Source organism: Miscanthus floridulus, chromosome 8 (genome assembly GCF_019320115.1).
Source record: "Miscanthus floridulus cultivar M001 chromosome 8, ASM1932011v1, whole genome shotgun sequence".
Classification (NCBI taxonomy): Eukaryota; Viridiplantae; Streptophyta; class Magnoliopsida; order Poales; family Poaceae; genus Miscanthus; species Miscanthus floridulus.
Window position 1 is genome coordinate 1089713 of NC_089587.1, and position 15229 is coordinate 1104941.

Here is a 15229-nt window from a genome sequence, read left to right on the forward strand (position 1 = left end):
TCTTAATCGGAAAGTCATCCGTGTCTCCATCGCTTGTTCGAACTCTAGTCACAATATTGTTGTACATGTCCTTAATGAGCCCGACGTACTTCGTTGGGACTTTATGTTTGTCCAAAGCCCACCACATAACATTCCTTGGTATTTTATCATAAGCCTTCTCCAAGTCAATAAAAACCATATGTAGGTCCTTCTTCTTCTCCCTATACCGCTCCATAACTTGTCTTATTAAGAAAATGGCTTCCATGGTTGACCTTCCGGGCATGAAACCAAATTGGTTCATAGAGACCCGCGTTATTGCTCTTAAGCGATGCTCGATAACTCTCTCCCATAGCTTCATAACTCTCTCCTAGCAACAATATCATACCACAGAATTCTGCTCCAAGCAGGTATACCATTTGCAATATGTCGGTCGGGAACCAAAAAAAAAAGAAGGTTCACCATCCAATTCCATCCTTCCACCACCGTGCATCCAAAAGGTTTACAATTTCAGCATCTGTATCTGTATATACAAAGGATGACACATCTAATAACCAAAGAACAAAGCCAATGATCTGGAGCACACTCTACTACACGTAGTATCTAACAATTTTTTTCATCTACTCTTAGCTCTATTGTTCCCGAGTGCCGACATATACACAAATGTGGAGGTAGTATTCAGGGTTCTTCAGGTTATTGGCAACCCAAAGGAACGGGATGTCCATGTCCAGCTCGATGCCTTGCACCCTTACCAGCTTCACATTCGCTTTCTTGGCAGCACCCGCCGCCTCTCGTGGACTTGCCAGGGCTTGTCCTGCCTCCTGAGAACTTCTTGAAGAATTGGTGGCATCTGAACTGTCAGCAGCTGAATCCAGTGCCCCTGCACGTTGGGAGTCGTCGGCTCTGCCTGCGGGCTTTGAGCTGAAGAACTCTGGAAGTAATGTTTGCAATGCGTGTTCCAGGGTGATGTAACTTCTACCTGCGACGTAGAGTGAAGTACATGTTAAGGAAAACAACTAGCTCATATAGCCATACAAAAGCATAAAAGTTCTGTGGTACCACATACCTTCAACCTTGCGAATCTCAAATGGCCGATTTATGTAGGACACACTTTCCCAGTCACTAACAGGTATTGCATCTTCTATATACTCAACCTCTTCTTGAACATTGCGTACATATAGTCGAACAGGGACCCTGCCTAACCATAGATTATTGATCAGAGCCAGCAAGGTATGTGGGCATACCATAACATGGCATCACTTAATGTTATATAACTTGGAAAGTGCATTGAATGAAACTATGAAAAAAAATCCGGATTATCGTATTAAATTCTTGTAAGCACATGAATGTTTAACATGAATGACAATATAAAAGTCCCAGAGCAAAAGAGCATACACGGTTTGCTAGATCCAGGAGACTCAGGTTCATCAGAATTTTGTTGGCGTTGCCGCTCCGCGGAGGCTGTTCGTACTAACCCATCATCTTCGAATGGTCCAAGCTTAAGCCTGGTGGAGATATTTTTATACCCATCTAAGTTACCTAATAACAAATAACACAATGATGGTTAAAATGTGGCGGAAATGCATTTCAGAACATTTCACCAGCCAGAGATATGTTTGTCAAAGTGAGATGATGTTTCTAGAGGGTACCTTTCATTACAGATTCCCACAGAGCGACTTGATCAGCATGTGACATATTCATCACACTCTTATTGTTCCCAGTAATGATGAAGGTGGCCTGAAGAGAGGGGAAAAAAAACCAAAATTACTATCGGTTCCTTTGTGATGGTACTTGGTGGTAATTTTGGTTCTCAAAACAAACCTCTTTCAGGGAATTCATGTAGCTCCACTTCACGCTATCTTCACCCTCGCATGGTGACAAGATTTCTGAGGGATATCCCCTAAAATGGACCTATAGTTGATACATAAGTTGAGTTAATATACAACTATATAAGAACTGAAGAAGAGAAACGGGCATGTGGTACCAGAAACATCAAGCTAATGCAGAAATTTTATTCTCATAATTCCAGACTCCAACTGAAAACTGCCATGTAATAAAAAAATCTTTAAGTTTGTTTTTTATATAGGCAAGGAGGGCTCTGGGCTGGTTTATAGAATCATGATCACCGTGGGATCTCCTTGCCTAATATTACATCAATCAATCTATAATTAGCCATAATGGGCCAACAGCCCATGCGCCTATGCAGCTGTCTAACACATATTGACCCAGACCCCCACTCATGTGGGAGCCTCCGGCACTGGGTCTGCCCTTTTTTTTTTTACCCCAGTCAAGTAAAGTGTCATAAACACCCAACGCTGTTCTTTTTAACCTAGCGACCTAGCCATATTACACAACGTGAGCAACCTTTGAAACGTTGATGTCTGTATGACTTCTATAAAGCAAGGGATACAAAGTGAATATCTTGCAGTAAAAAATGTTTCCATTATTTCAGATTGACCTAACTGGCCCTTCACTGAGCTGAATTGCTAACCTAGTAACTAGAGTTGTAGGAGTATGGTCCAAAATTAAGTCAAAAGTCAAAATAGAGAAAACTTCAGAAGGGGTAGAGTTGGTATAAAATACATAGTTAATAATAATTCAAGCTAACAAAAATATGAAACATAATGTAAATAGTTTATGAAAGGAGATATATCGGTCCCTCTTTGCATATGTATATTACATCAACAGACCACAAATGACAGAGAACATACTACAAAACAATCAGGTACATAAAAGTACATCCGAAGATAAAAGTAGAAGTGAAAAATGCAGCCTTACTATTAGATTCCATGGTCTTTCTGGATCTGCGCATAGAAGGTCGAAAAGAACACCAATTGGCACATACCTAAGAGTGCAAAATAAAATAAAATAAGGCTGTCAGCAATTTTAAAGAGTATTGAACAATAGCATGCGTTTCCATTATTTAACTCAGGAGTAAATGACCATCAAAGCTATATGGAGAAAGGAACACATGTTACCATTTTAAAGGCAGCCCTTTATATTCAAACCAAACAGTGTCAACACCAGGTGGGAGCGCATTGCTGAAATGAGCCTTTATAACAGGTATCAAGAGGGGCAAGTACCCAATTCTTGGCCCCAAAGTCTGTTCAAGACAAAAAGAAGATCCATAATTGAAACAGATAAGATTATGGAGGACTAACAGCGTATGCCAAAACTCCAAATATTTCTCAACACGAAGAACAGTCCTGTAAAGGGAAGTATAGGACTTTCCATAGAAACAAAAGGTGAATAGCAGGTTTGCACTTTTGTTGTACTCGTGGGTAGGAAGGGGTACATAGATGAATTTTCAGTGAATTCCATAGAAACACTAGTATACACCATCTGAGTGCACATAAGATGCCAACTAAACAAGCCAAGGAAATAAAAAATAGAGTGCACACATGATTATCAGACTGGAATCATGCTCAGACAGGTATTAACGACAGACACAATGAATTCTCCTGTGCAGTAATTGTAACAGCGAAGGAGCACACAAACCTTATATACTAAACCTTATCACTGGCCACTGCATAAAACTCTGCAGGGATCGGTAGCGCTAAATTCAACTCCTCACACAAATGGAAGGAGTAGGTTCCAGATATAGAGTAGAGAAGACCTTGTGAGCCCCGAGAAATTGACGCGGGAGTCATGACGACCCACTGATATTCAACTTCAAAATATTAATTAACCTAGACTAGCTTGTAAGGCTGGCATGAAGTTTTGCTTTGTTTGCATTACAGATTCGTGGGTGAAGACGAGGATTTTACAACCCGTAGTTGGGTATCTTGTACATGGGTTCAACCAAAAGACTGGCAAATCCTACAACAGCAGCTCAATTTCTGATGTGATCAGCACAAATGGCCTGTACTGTGCACCACTGTAGTGGCCTAGAAACTGAGCAGCAGTGATCTTAATTAACGTAACAGTTAAGCGAGCCGAGCAATCGGCAATGGAGTAGCACGACGGAGAATTCCTATCCTGGGAACAAAGCGAGTTCGCAGCCGAAATAGCAAGCGAAGGGCAGGAGGCGGTAGGTAGATGCTGAGGAGGGAGCGGGTCTCCGTAGGGGAAGGGGGGCATACGCACGCATACCAGGAAGGGCGGCGGCGGGGGCAGCGCGGTGACGTCGGCGTCGTGGAGGTGGACCTGGAGCGGCACGGCGCCGGCCCAGACCCGGCGCGCCGCCTCCTCGGACCACGCCGCGGCCTCGTCGTGCGGGGCAGCCATTGCCACCGCCGGCGGGCAGATCTCGCCGGCTACGACGCTGGGCGGCCGGTCCCCTTGCCTAGTCCGAGAGGGTTGGGGGCTTGGGGCCGGGCGGGGCGGCGATAGAGACGGCGGGCGGAGGAGAGGAAGGCGAGCACGGACGGGTTGGGAATTTGGGTCGGGTTCGGTCGCTGGGCCTGGCCCACCAGGAGAAGGAGGGAGAGCCAGAGAGTCCTTTTCGGCTTTTCGTTCCCGGCCGAGGTCCGGAGCGCAACACGGCGACAGGCACGCCTCTTCACGGCCTTGCTAGCCACGTCCAATGCCCGCGCCTGGAATTTTTTTTCTTCGTGCCATTTTGCGTATTCCCGTGAGGTTCACGCTGCCCTGAACATCACCGGTATCAAAAAGAGGGGAGGCGGCAGCAGATACCTAGCCGGCGTCGGAAGGAGACACCGAGCCACCCTAAACATCACCAGCATCGAGAAGAGGGGAGGCGTCGGCGGATACCCAGCCGGCGTCGGGAGGAGGGGAGGAAACATCAAGGCGATGCAGCAGAAGGCGAGGAGGGAGATGTAACACTCGATCTACTTTTGAAACGTTCATGTGCAACACTTGCAACATACGTCTAAAGGCAGATGAAACACTTGAAACATACATCTGAAACACTTACAAAACACTTAAAACTATTGCAAAAACATACACAACATCCGGGCGAAACATATGCAACATCTAAATAAACACACATGCAACATACGTCTAGGAAACAGATGAAACCATGAGAACAGAAGCTTGCAACATACGTGTACAACCATTGCAACATACGCAACAGCCCGATCTACTTTTGCAACATGCCTATGAAACATCTGAAACACTTGAAACATAAGCTTCCAACATGCGTTTTCATATTTCTTCCGTACAACGTAGCTCAGAGTGGGGGAACGGCCAAACGGCGGTCGAGAATGGGGGTGACGGCCGATGGGAGGTCACATCGGGCAAGCCGGTGGACGACCAGGCGCCAGAGCTGCCGAGGATGGAGGACGACAGTCATGCGGCTACAGGAGGAGATGGGAGGTCGCGTTGGCCAGGACAGAGGAGACCGGTAACGGCAGCGGACATCGCGATCCGATCGATGGGAGGTCGCGCCGGCCAAGCAGACGGCGGACTAGGCGCCGGAGCTGCCGAGGATGGAGAACGACGGCCAGGAAGCGCGCGCGAAGGCGAGGAAGACGAGCGAGGTGGAGTTGGGCGCGAAAGATGAGCGTGGTGGATAGGGCCGTGATGGGTGAACGGGCGTCGAGTTTTTTTAATGGAGAAGTTGTCCGAACGGACGGATGCCCTGACTGGAGCATTACCGCAAAACAAATCGAATCACATGATCTTCAGAACAATGTTATCCAAATCAGACCCCTACTTATCTGTTTGGTAGCCACATATTTATCTATTTGGGTAGCCAGATATTTCAATAGTACTTTTGTTGTTGTTTTCTCTAGCAGTACTATCTAAAACCCAAAAACTATCCTCCTAGAGAATTCTCTCTCATGTTCTTCTCACCTTAGACACCAGGGAGGCAGCGTGGACGCAAGGCGTCCGTGGCGGAGGGCGAGGCAACGCTGCCAGGGCTGGCCTCGCCGGGCAGGGCTGTTACAGAACCGTCCAATTTATACAAGATCAAGTATGACTGCCCCGTTAAAAACGTTGGCACGCGCCTACCATCACTTATATAAACCCGATAGTCCATCGAGCGTTACGAAGGACCTCGATAAGCCACATCAACAACCAAGATCATACTCGATTAAGCAAATACACATCATATCATGTACATGGAGTTTGCAACGAGACAATGTTACAAAATTGAGTCACAAATAAATAATACGCTATTAAGTTGGAATTTATTAAGTTAAAACAACCTAAGTTTGAAATGATTACAGTAGCATAAGCATACAATTATTAAAGTTCAAATACGATACGCTTGCATATAGAAGTTGCAAGCAAGATTCATTAGGCTATTGCCTCACAGCACAACAGAAATGCTAAACCAGGTGGAATCATTTTCTAGAGGTATTTGTAACTAGCTTTGTCACCCCACAGCCATTGGAGAGCGCGACACCAAGGCCGGCATCTCTTTATCGTTTTCTCCATGCATCCCCTAGTGCCATGACCTGGTTAAATGAAAAGGGAAGAAAATGTAACTAGCACTTACTAACATGTACTCCTATATAGCGAATTAATCACTGTACTGGTAAAAGAAGGAAATTTGGGTTCCGACATGTGTAAAGAGGATAAAGAGAGGTACTAGATGTGTTTTAGATAATTGGGTGTCGGGATCTTTAATTGGTTATGATCCTCTTGTATATATAGTGGTGTGGGTCTTATTCTAATAGTAAACAACTGCAAAACACGTTTTCTAAGTTTCTCATATCAAAAACCGATTTAGAAACGAATCGTTTTAGAGTCACTAAAAAGTTAGCCTGACGGGTTCAAACCCGTGTTCTCATATACCTAAGGTATTCTAAGGTATTGCATTTCAGCACGCTAGTGGATAGCCTGGCTCCTGGTCCCGCAGCTCTCCCGCAGACTACATGCATGCGTTGATGTGCGCAGGATGGACCCCTCGCTTGCCGGCGCCACCGTCATAAACCCCTGGCCTGCCGGTGGTGGACGGTTGGGTTCCTGCGGCGAAGGGGCACGTAGGATAGTCGATAGTCGATAGGGCAGGCAGCAGCGCGGATCGGCTAGTAGTAGGGCGGTGAAAGGTCAGAGAGGAGTGAATAGTCTATTAAAAATTTCTACAACAACATTTAATAAATTGGTTAGACAATTATGAAGCGAAACGAGTGTTGCGCTAGTCTACTAAAAATGCAAGTCACCTACCACAATTCTAGTTTATGTAGTTTCTATCCACACAATAACTATGTCACTACACTAAGTTATTGTGCTCTCAAAGGCTAATTAAAGAGCCACACTAACCAAACTAACAAGCTCTCACAACTAGCTACACTAAAGAGCTTGACAACTAGTTTGCGGTAATGTAGAGAGAGTGAGCAAGATGGTTATACCGCCGTGTCGAGGATTGAGCCAATCAATCACAAAAATGAATACCAATGAAGACCAATCACCTCGGAATCAAATGATGACACAATGATTTTTACCGAGGTTCACTTACTTGCCGGCAAGCTAATCTTCGTTGTGGCGATTCACTCACTTGGAGGTTCACGCGCTAATTGGCATCACACGCCAAATCCTCAATAGGGTGCCGCACGACCAACATAAGATGAGGATCACACAAGCCACGAGTAATTCATTAGAGTGCCTTTTGGCTCTCCGTCGGAGAAAGGTTAAGAACCCCTCACAATCACCACGATCGGAGCCGGAGATAATCACCAACCTCCGCTCGACGATCCTCGTTGCTCCAAGCTGTCTAGGTGGCGGCAACCACCAAGAGTAACAAGCGAATCCCGCAGCGAAACACGAACACCAAGTGCCTCTAAATGCAAACACTCAAGCAATGCACTTGGATTCTCTCCCAATCTTACAAAGATGATGAATCAATGATGGAAAATGAGTGGGAGGGCTTTAGCTAAGCTCACAAGGTTGCTATATCAATGCAAATGGCCAAGAGAGTGAGCTAGAGCCGGCCATAGGATTTAAATAGAAGCCCCCACGAAATAGAGCTGTTGTACCCCTTCACTAGGCAGAACTAGGGGTGACCGGACGCTCCGGTCAGATCGACCAGACGTGCCCTTCCAGCATACAGTCAATGGATGGCTGCCACGTCATCCCTCTCTTCAAATACTGAGCGTCCGATCCCAACGGTCAAGTGATGACCAGATGCAGCACAGTGCCATGACCGGACGCAGGACCCCTGTGTCTGGTCACTTCCAGTAAGGTTCCAGCTACGATCGGACACGTCAGTTTGATCATGACCGGACACAGGACACCAGCGTCCGATCATTTTCAGTAAGCCTCCACTCACGACCGGAAGCGTCCGGTCATACTCGACCGGACTCACCCAGCGTCCAGTCACCCACTGTCTCCTCTATGCGCTGCCACATCAGCAAGACCGGATGCACCCCGCCAGCGTCCGGTCGCAAAGTGACCCAGCGTCCGGTCCAAGACCGACGCCAGCATCTTCACAGCTTCCATTGACCGGACGCTCCATTTCAGTTGAGACTAGCGTTCGGTGCACTTTGTGAAAACTCTGTCTTTTCTGTATAGGACGCCGGTGGCACCGTCGGACTGTTCGCACTCTACGGGCGAACACTCCACCGGTGAAATTTCTAAACCCTTGCTCAAATGTGCCAACCACCAAGTGTATCACCTTGTGCACATGTGTTAGCAAATTTTCACAAACATTTTCAAGGGTGTTAGCACTTCACTAGATCCTAAATGCATATGCAATGAGTTAGAGCATCTAGTGACACTTTGATAACCGTATTTCGATACGAGTTTCACTCCTCTTAATAGTACGGCTATCGATCCTAAATGTGATCACACTCACTAAGTGTCTCGATCACCAAAACAAAATGGCTCCTACTACTTATACCTTTGTCTTGAGCCTTTTGTTTTTCTCTTTCTTCTTTTCAAGTCCACGCACTTGATCATCATCATGGCATCACCATCATCATGTCATGATCTTCATTTGCTTCACCACTTGAAACATGTTACCTATCTCATGATCACTTTGATAAACTAGGTTAGCACTTAGGGTTTCATCAATTCACCAAAACCAAACTAGAGCTTTTAGGCGGACTACTGGCAGAGGGTCAGCAGGCCGGAGAAAGCATGCGCCGCCGCTCGGGGGACGTCGTCGGCGCCATGGAGGAATGCCCGGTCGTAGCCTTGGGCAGGTGGGAGCGGCGCATGATGAAACAATTTTGAAGTGTCCATATACAATATGTAGGCGTCGCTTCGAGCACGTTGCTGGATATTGCCAGAGCAAAACAATTCGACAAATTTGTTACCACGGACGCGCTTTCGTTCGGCGTCTGTAGGTGCTGCTGGTGCATATGACCTTTTTTTACATAGTGCGCAGCTCTCCCGCGGACTGCATGCATGCGTTGATGTGCGCAGGACGGAGCCCCTTGCTCGCCGCCACCGTCATAAACCCCAGGCGTGCCGGTGGTAGACGGCCTGGTTCCTGCGGTGAAGGGGCACGTACGATAGTCGATAGGGCAGGCAGCTGCACGGATTGGCTAGTGGTAGGGCAGACTACTGGCGGAGGGTCAGCAGGAGAAAGCATGCGCCACCGCTCGGGGGACCTCGCACGACCCCTCGCCGGCCGCCGCTCGTGGCCTTCGGCAGGTGACCAGGAGTGGCGCATGATGAAACAATTTTGAAGTGCCCATATACAGTATGTATGTATATACCATAAACATTGACATATAGGTCATAGTTAGTATCAATCACACGCGAAGAGCAACATAATATATCATTAATACAGGGGCGAAGGTAGGTAATGTGTAGGGATGCTAATGCACCACCCAAAAAATGTAAAAACTGTGAGATTGATTAAAATTTCACAGTCCCCAGACATGTTTATGCACCCACAAGGTAAGTACACTACCCTCTAATTTGCTCTAGCTTCGCCATTGCATTAATAAATATATCAATTAGGAGAAATTACAATGACCCCGTTCGGCTTACCCCATATTCAGCTTGTTCGGCTTATTTTTTTCAGCCGGAACAGTGTTTTTCTCTCACAACAATTCAGCAAGAACCATGTTTTTCAGCCAAGATTCAGCAAACCGAACGGAGCCAATTATCTTTTGGACTGTAGTTAATTTGCACACTTGCATCACGTTATTGCAATCACAAAGATAATTAAATTAACAATTCTCTAAAAAAGAAAATTAAATTAACAAAGATAATTGCAATCACAAAGATAAATATATCAACGACGTCCTTCGCTGATCACGATATATATCAGGCTAGCACGCCCCAGCCTTGAACCCCACAGCACCGCCGCGGACGTCGTACAGCACCTCGAACGTCCGCTGCTGCACGTTGCCGATGATGCCGGGAGAGTCGTCACTGTTGGCCGCGAAGGCGAGGCAGAGGATGCTGCTGCTGGTCTGCAGCATGATCCCGTTGGCGTCGAGGTTGACAACGGCTCCCCCGGAGAACACTAGCGCGACGGTCGGTATGCTGACGCTGGACTGGCCGCTGAAGTCAAAGCAAGTGTCGAGGATGCCGCTGGGCGGTGCCGGCGGGTACCGCTTCATCCCGGCCTTGAACGCCGACGACAGCGCCGAGTAGGCCGGCGGCGGCAGCCGCGTGAGGACCGTGCCGGAGTCCATGATCATCCCGGCGGAGAAGACCGAGGTGGGGATGCTGAGCTGCCTCCCGCCCACCCTGATGGCCTCAAGGCGCACGCCGTAGAACGTGGGGACCTGCCTGCTCCTCAGCATCGGCGTCTTGACGAAGCCCGATGAGGTTCCGGCGGCGCCGAGCGTGAGGAACCCGGAGGAGCTCGGCGTCGGCGGGAGGCAGTACGAGAAGGCCGTGCCGCCGAACCTCCCCGCCGTCTGCGACACCAGCGACTGCGCGCCGCCGCCGAGCCCCATGAGCCCGTCGGTCTGGTCGTTGTCCCTGAAGCCCGACTCCACGTGGCTGCACCCGAACCGGAAATTCCTGACGACGGTGTTGGAGCCCAGCGCGAGCGTGTCGGAGCTGTAGGTCCCGGTCGTGCCCACCGAGCCGTCGCCGTACCTGACAATGTACTGGCACTGGGACGTGGAGCAGCCGTTGCCGTTGCCTTCCTGGCCGAGCTGCGCGCAGGCGGCGGAACTGCAGGAGAACGGGGAGTACGTGCTCGACGAGCTGGGGTCGAAGAGTGGGTCCACCTGGGAGTGGCACTGCCAGCACGGCTTGCACTGCACCCATGACACGTCGCTGCCGGTGTCGATGAACATGGTCTGGGACTTGCCCGGCGAGCCGAGGCGTACGGTGATCAAGTACTCCAGCGTGTTCAGGGAGGTGCCCAGGGTCGTCGGCACGGTGGCAGCGTGCGATTGCTGGACGTCACCACCAGCGCCGCCGCGGCCGCCCTTCTTGACGCCGCCGGACAACTTCCGCTGGATGTAGGCAGCTCGGAGCTGGTCGCGGTGCAGCCTCTCCTCCAAAGTTGGCATCTTGTTGGTCGGCAACGGCGAGCATGGGCCGTGACGGTGATGCAACGGCACCGTGGCGGCACCGGACGACGACCGAACCGCTGCTGGGAACAACCATCAAAGCAAGGGAAACGATTGTACGTCATATATATGAGTAAAACTGTGCACAAAATAATCAACCGAGTCCAAGGAAAGGAAACTGCTGGTGCGTGCACGGACAGTACTGCACCTTTGGACTCGGAACAGACGGACTTGTTGGTCCTCAGAGACTGAGAGCCAATGGACAGAACCTTGTAGCTGCCATCATCACCTGCGTGAGCAATGTGAGAGCGATAGCAGCTGAGAAAAAAGAGGAGGCTCAGGAGAAGAAGCTTCGGAACAGACGCCATGGCTTGCGGTTAAGTTCCTTGCTTGCCACTTCGCCAGAGAGGCAATGCTGCAGGAGCTAGCTGAGATATCAGAGTCGCAGTGAGTTGCCGCTTCAGAATATATGCACCTGCTTATATAGAGGGTGCCCCGGCATTATTTATGACCGGGGTATCATCGACAGATAACTATATTAGGTGCTACTTCATCAATCTATCTCTTCATCATTAATCGCTACACCTACATCCCAACATTCTAAGTACATCAAAACCAATCCAGTCAACTTCTGACTGCGCTAAGGCGGCTAAGCAATGTATGAACATGGGCCGAACGTTTGTTGCTACAGTCTCGATAGTACCAACAACCGGCCGTTTTTCAGTTGTTGTTGGCTGGAAATTCTCGAGAGACGACGGCCTACAAAAGATACTCGAGTGCTCGTGTGTGTGTGTGTAGTACAATTTTAGACATAAAACACATGGGGGTCTGCTCGCTTCTGCTTGCTGCTCGAGCTTGGAACTTGACCACCCAAAAAGTATTTTCTTCTTCCTTTTGCATGTGAGGCATGAAGTCAAACTAATCAAACTGGCATGCAGTCTAAATTCGTTAATTGTAAGCAGCCAAATATTATTTATCTGCCTTCATTAAGCCGCAGATCATTTTTGAGTAAAATGCACCGGAGTTCCATTAAATTTCGTTAGGGTGTCATATAGGTCCATCAACTTTGAAACTGCATTTTTGGATTCATAAACTTTTAAAATGGTTCACTATAGGTCCATACCCATTTATTTAACCTTAAATCTAACGTATATTTGCAGAAAACCCCCTACCGAGTGCGTACAGTGATATCTTTGTTGTGCCATGAAAAGAATTTAAAAGTAGTAAGTACAATTTTTCAAAGAAAAAAAAAGAATTGAAAGGCCCTCGCGCCCAGCCTCCTCCACGTCAGCTCCTCCGCGTCCAGCACCATCTACCAGTACCACCACGAGGACGGAGAGGACATCGACACCAGCACCGACGACGGCAACGACTCAGCCGGCACCGACGAGCACGAGGACGCCGAGGCGCTCGGCGAGGCCACACAGGCAGAGCAGCTGCTGCCCAGTGGCGACTTCTAACAGGGCGACCTGCGCGGGGACCTCCCGCATGGCGTGGGCAAGTTCTTGTGGACCGACGGCAGCATGTACGAGGGCGCCTAGCACCGCGGCCGCGCGTCGGGCCGCGGCAAGTTCTCCTGGACCTCCAGCGCCACCTACGAGGGCGACCTGCGCGTGGAAGGACACCAGGCCCAAGGGCCAGGGCACGTTTCGGTGGGCTGACGGCGGGATGTACATCGGCACCTGGTGCGAGGAGGCCGATGCCGTGCACGCCGACGGCATCTACTACCCGCCGTCCGGTGGCCCCGCCGTGCCCGTGCCCTGCGAGCCCTGCGACCCCATCACGGCGCTGCTCCAGGAGCTGGAGGTGTGTGAGGGCAAGACGCCGTCGCTGATGCCGTCTCAGAAGATCCTGACGTGGCCCGGGGTGGAGGCCGTGCAGAAGAAGCCAGTGTGGCGGTCGCCCAAGGTGAGCCTTGACCAAGGGAGGAGGTCCAGCGTGAGCAGGAGGAGCAGCGCGTCGCTGGACCTGGACATCCTGTAGGCCGCCACCGAGGGTGGCGAGAGCGAGGAGGTGCGCGCGGACAGGTCGTGCCTGCGGATGTTGCCGTGCATGCGCACGCCGCCGAGGCCAGGGAAGAAGCAGGGGGAGACTGTGGCAGAACCGCCCGAAATAGCGTACTTACGGAGGCGCTCGTCTTCCACTAGACACTAAGCACCCCGAAAGTAACTACCGCGAGCGGTGTCCGTCGGGCACACCCCGAGGGAGAACCCGAAAGATCCACATTTTTCCCAAGGATCCAATAATGAGAATGAGTTACAACACAAGTCCACTTCATACATTAGAGTTTCTTAACAAGTACATTATTACAATACCAGTGCGGAATGATAAACAGCGGAATATTAAAAGATAACATCTAGCGATAAGATAACGAGGATTCCGTCTGAGCCCACCAGAAGGATCCTCCACACAAGGTACTCCTCAAGCATCACCTGCAACAGGGGTAAATAAACCCTGAGTACACAATGTACTCGCAAGACTTATCCGACCAGTGGGAATACTTTTCCGACTCCAAGGAATATGCTAGGCTTTATGGTTGCTGGTTTTCTTTAGCAGAAAGCAATACTAATACTGAGTCCTTATTGATGCTTATTATTATCAGCCGTATTAAGTTTTCATCTAGTCAATCTATATAAGCATCTGTTCTACTTTCAAGCAAGAGTTGAGCAATCGATCTGTTCCTTCTCCTTTTCCACTTCCAGTTCTTACTACGGTGCTAAACCGCAGACAAGCCGTACCGGATAACCCGGCGATTTGTGAATCAATGTGCCCAGCCGGGTGCCCCGAAGACACACGCCCCGCTTGTACCCTAGGCACAAGCAGGACTAACCCACCACTCTCCTATCCCGGTTGTCCAGGTCCCCGTCCAAACTTGGACTCCAAGCCCCCGCCCCTGAGTCCCGGACTCAGTGCGGTGCAAGGACCTCCACCGCCTCCTCTTCCCATCAGTCGGTCCGGAAAGAGCCGGATCTACGACAAGAGAGCAGCAAGTCTTCCCTACGCCCATACCCAAGTATGTGCTCGGGACAATATCTATGACTTGCCTAGAGTCATATGCAACGACCGGTCCTTAATCGACACAGACCGGGAAAAAGTGTAATCGGGCTATGCCCTGTTGGCCGCAGGACACAACCCCTCACACCCACCAGTACCAAATCCACATCCCTGTCCGGTCACCATTTTCCTTTCCATTATTTCAGCATGATATCATAGTTTAATCACCTATTTGCGAGTAATGGCAGGTTACTCACGTTACCGACATCCTGAGCATAGCAGCTACTCGACCTGTACTAGTAGGACTCATGGTGGATATATTTATGTATGTAGTTTCCATAAAATGCCTGTAACGTAAATGCATATCATATAAATATAATCAGTGATCCTTTAAAAATAGGGGTTATGCACCGGGGTTTGCCTTGGGCAGGTGCCGGGTCAGCAAGGTCAGTACCAACAGGCTCCTGGGCTCCCTCCTATGTGAAGAGCTCCTCCTTGTACTCCTCGATCACCTCGTCGTACTCTGGCTCGTAGACAGGTACGAAGTCTACCTGTTTGTGATCTACATGAAATGATGATGCAATGATTAACACTACGACAACAGCAACCCTAAATGCAAAAGTACATCTATTAAACTACTAAGTGAGATCTACCCACTAAAGTCTAAGCTACGTACTAGCACCACTAACAAGTATGAACGTGACATACATTCTTACGGCGACTACGGATATTCCTACTCCTAATGCCAATTTACGATACATACAGTAAAGCAAGGACAATAACTACGCTATTAAGCAACTCATTCTATGGCTACCAATTTTATTGCAAGTACATAATATCCTAGTGAACATACTGTAAAATTTCTAAAGCCAAAACTATTACCGATTTGTCACAAGAATTCCTACAAACATTAATCTACATAA

At 48.9% G+C, this 15229-nt stretch overlaps 2 protein-coding genes across 2 annotated transcripts; both read right to left on the bottom strand.

Moving 5' to 3' along the window:
- Positions 1 to 477: 477 nt before the first annotated feature.
- On the bottom strand, positions 478 to 4343 carry LOC136470832 (autophagy protein 5-like). The gene is made up of 8 exons (XM_066468564.1): positions 4069 to 4343; positions 2955 to 3079; positions 2755 to 2821; positions 1798 to 1887; positions 1626 to 1713; positions 1372 to 1515; positions 1043 to 1174; positions 478 to 955 (listed from the first exon to the last, which is right to left on the bottom strand). The coding sequence occupies exons 1-8, from the start codon at positions 4201 to 4203 to the stop codon at positions 609 to 611; spliced, it is 1128 nt and encodes a 375-aa protein (XP_066324661.1). The 5' UTR covers positions 4204 to 4343; the 3' UTR covers positions 478 to 608.
- Positions 4344 to 10109: 5766 nt separating this feature from the next.
- On the bottom strand, positions 10110 to 11685 carry LOC136470833 (aspartyl protease family protein At5g10770-like). Its single transcript, XM_066468565.1, has 2 exons — positions 11521 to 11685; positions 10110 to 11395 (listed from the first exon to the last, which is right to left on the bottom strand). The coding sequence occupies exons 1-2, from the start codon at positions 11678 to 11680 to the stop codon at positions 10110 to 10112; spliced, it is 1446 nt and encodes a 481-aa protein (XP_066324662.1). The 5' UTR covers positions 11681 to 11685.
- Between the last annotated feature and the right edge of the window lie 3544 nt (positions 11686 to 15229).

Bases quoted from the DNA above. Each gene is read 5' to 3' on its own strand.
- LOC136470832 (XM_066468564.1), bottom strand. From the start codon at position 4,203: ATGGCTGCCCCGCACGACGAGGCCGCGGCGTGGTCCGAGGAGGCGGCG. The intron at 1,888-2,754 runs GTAAGGCTGCAT...TATCAACTATAG, and splicing joins AAAGACCATGGAATCTAATA to GTCCATTTTAGGGGATATCC. The intron at 1,714-1,797 runs GTTTGTTTTGAG...CCCTCTCTTCAG, and splicing joins ACATGAATTCCCTGAAAGAG to GCCACCTTCATCATTACTGG.
- LOC136470833 (XM_066468565.1), bottom strand. From the start codon at position 11,680: ATGGCGTCTGTTCCGAAGCTTCTTCTCCTGAGCCTCCTCTTTTTTCTC. The intron at 11,396-11,520 runs GTGCAGTACTGT...GGTTGTTCCCAG, and splicing joins CGTCTGTTCCGAGTCCAAAG to CAGCGGTTCGGTCGTCGTCC.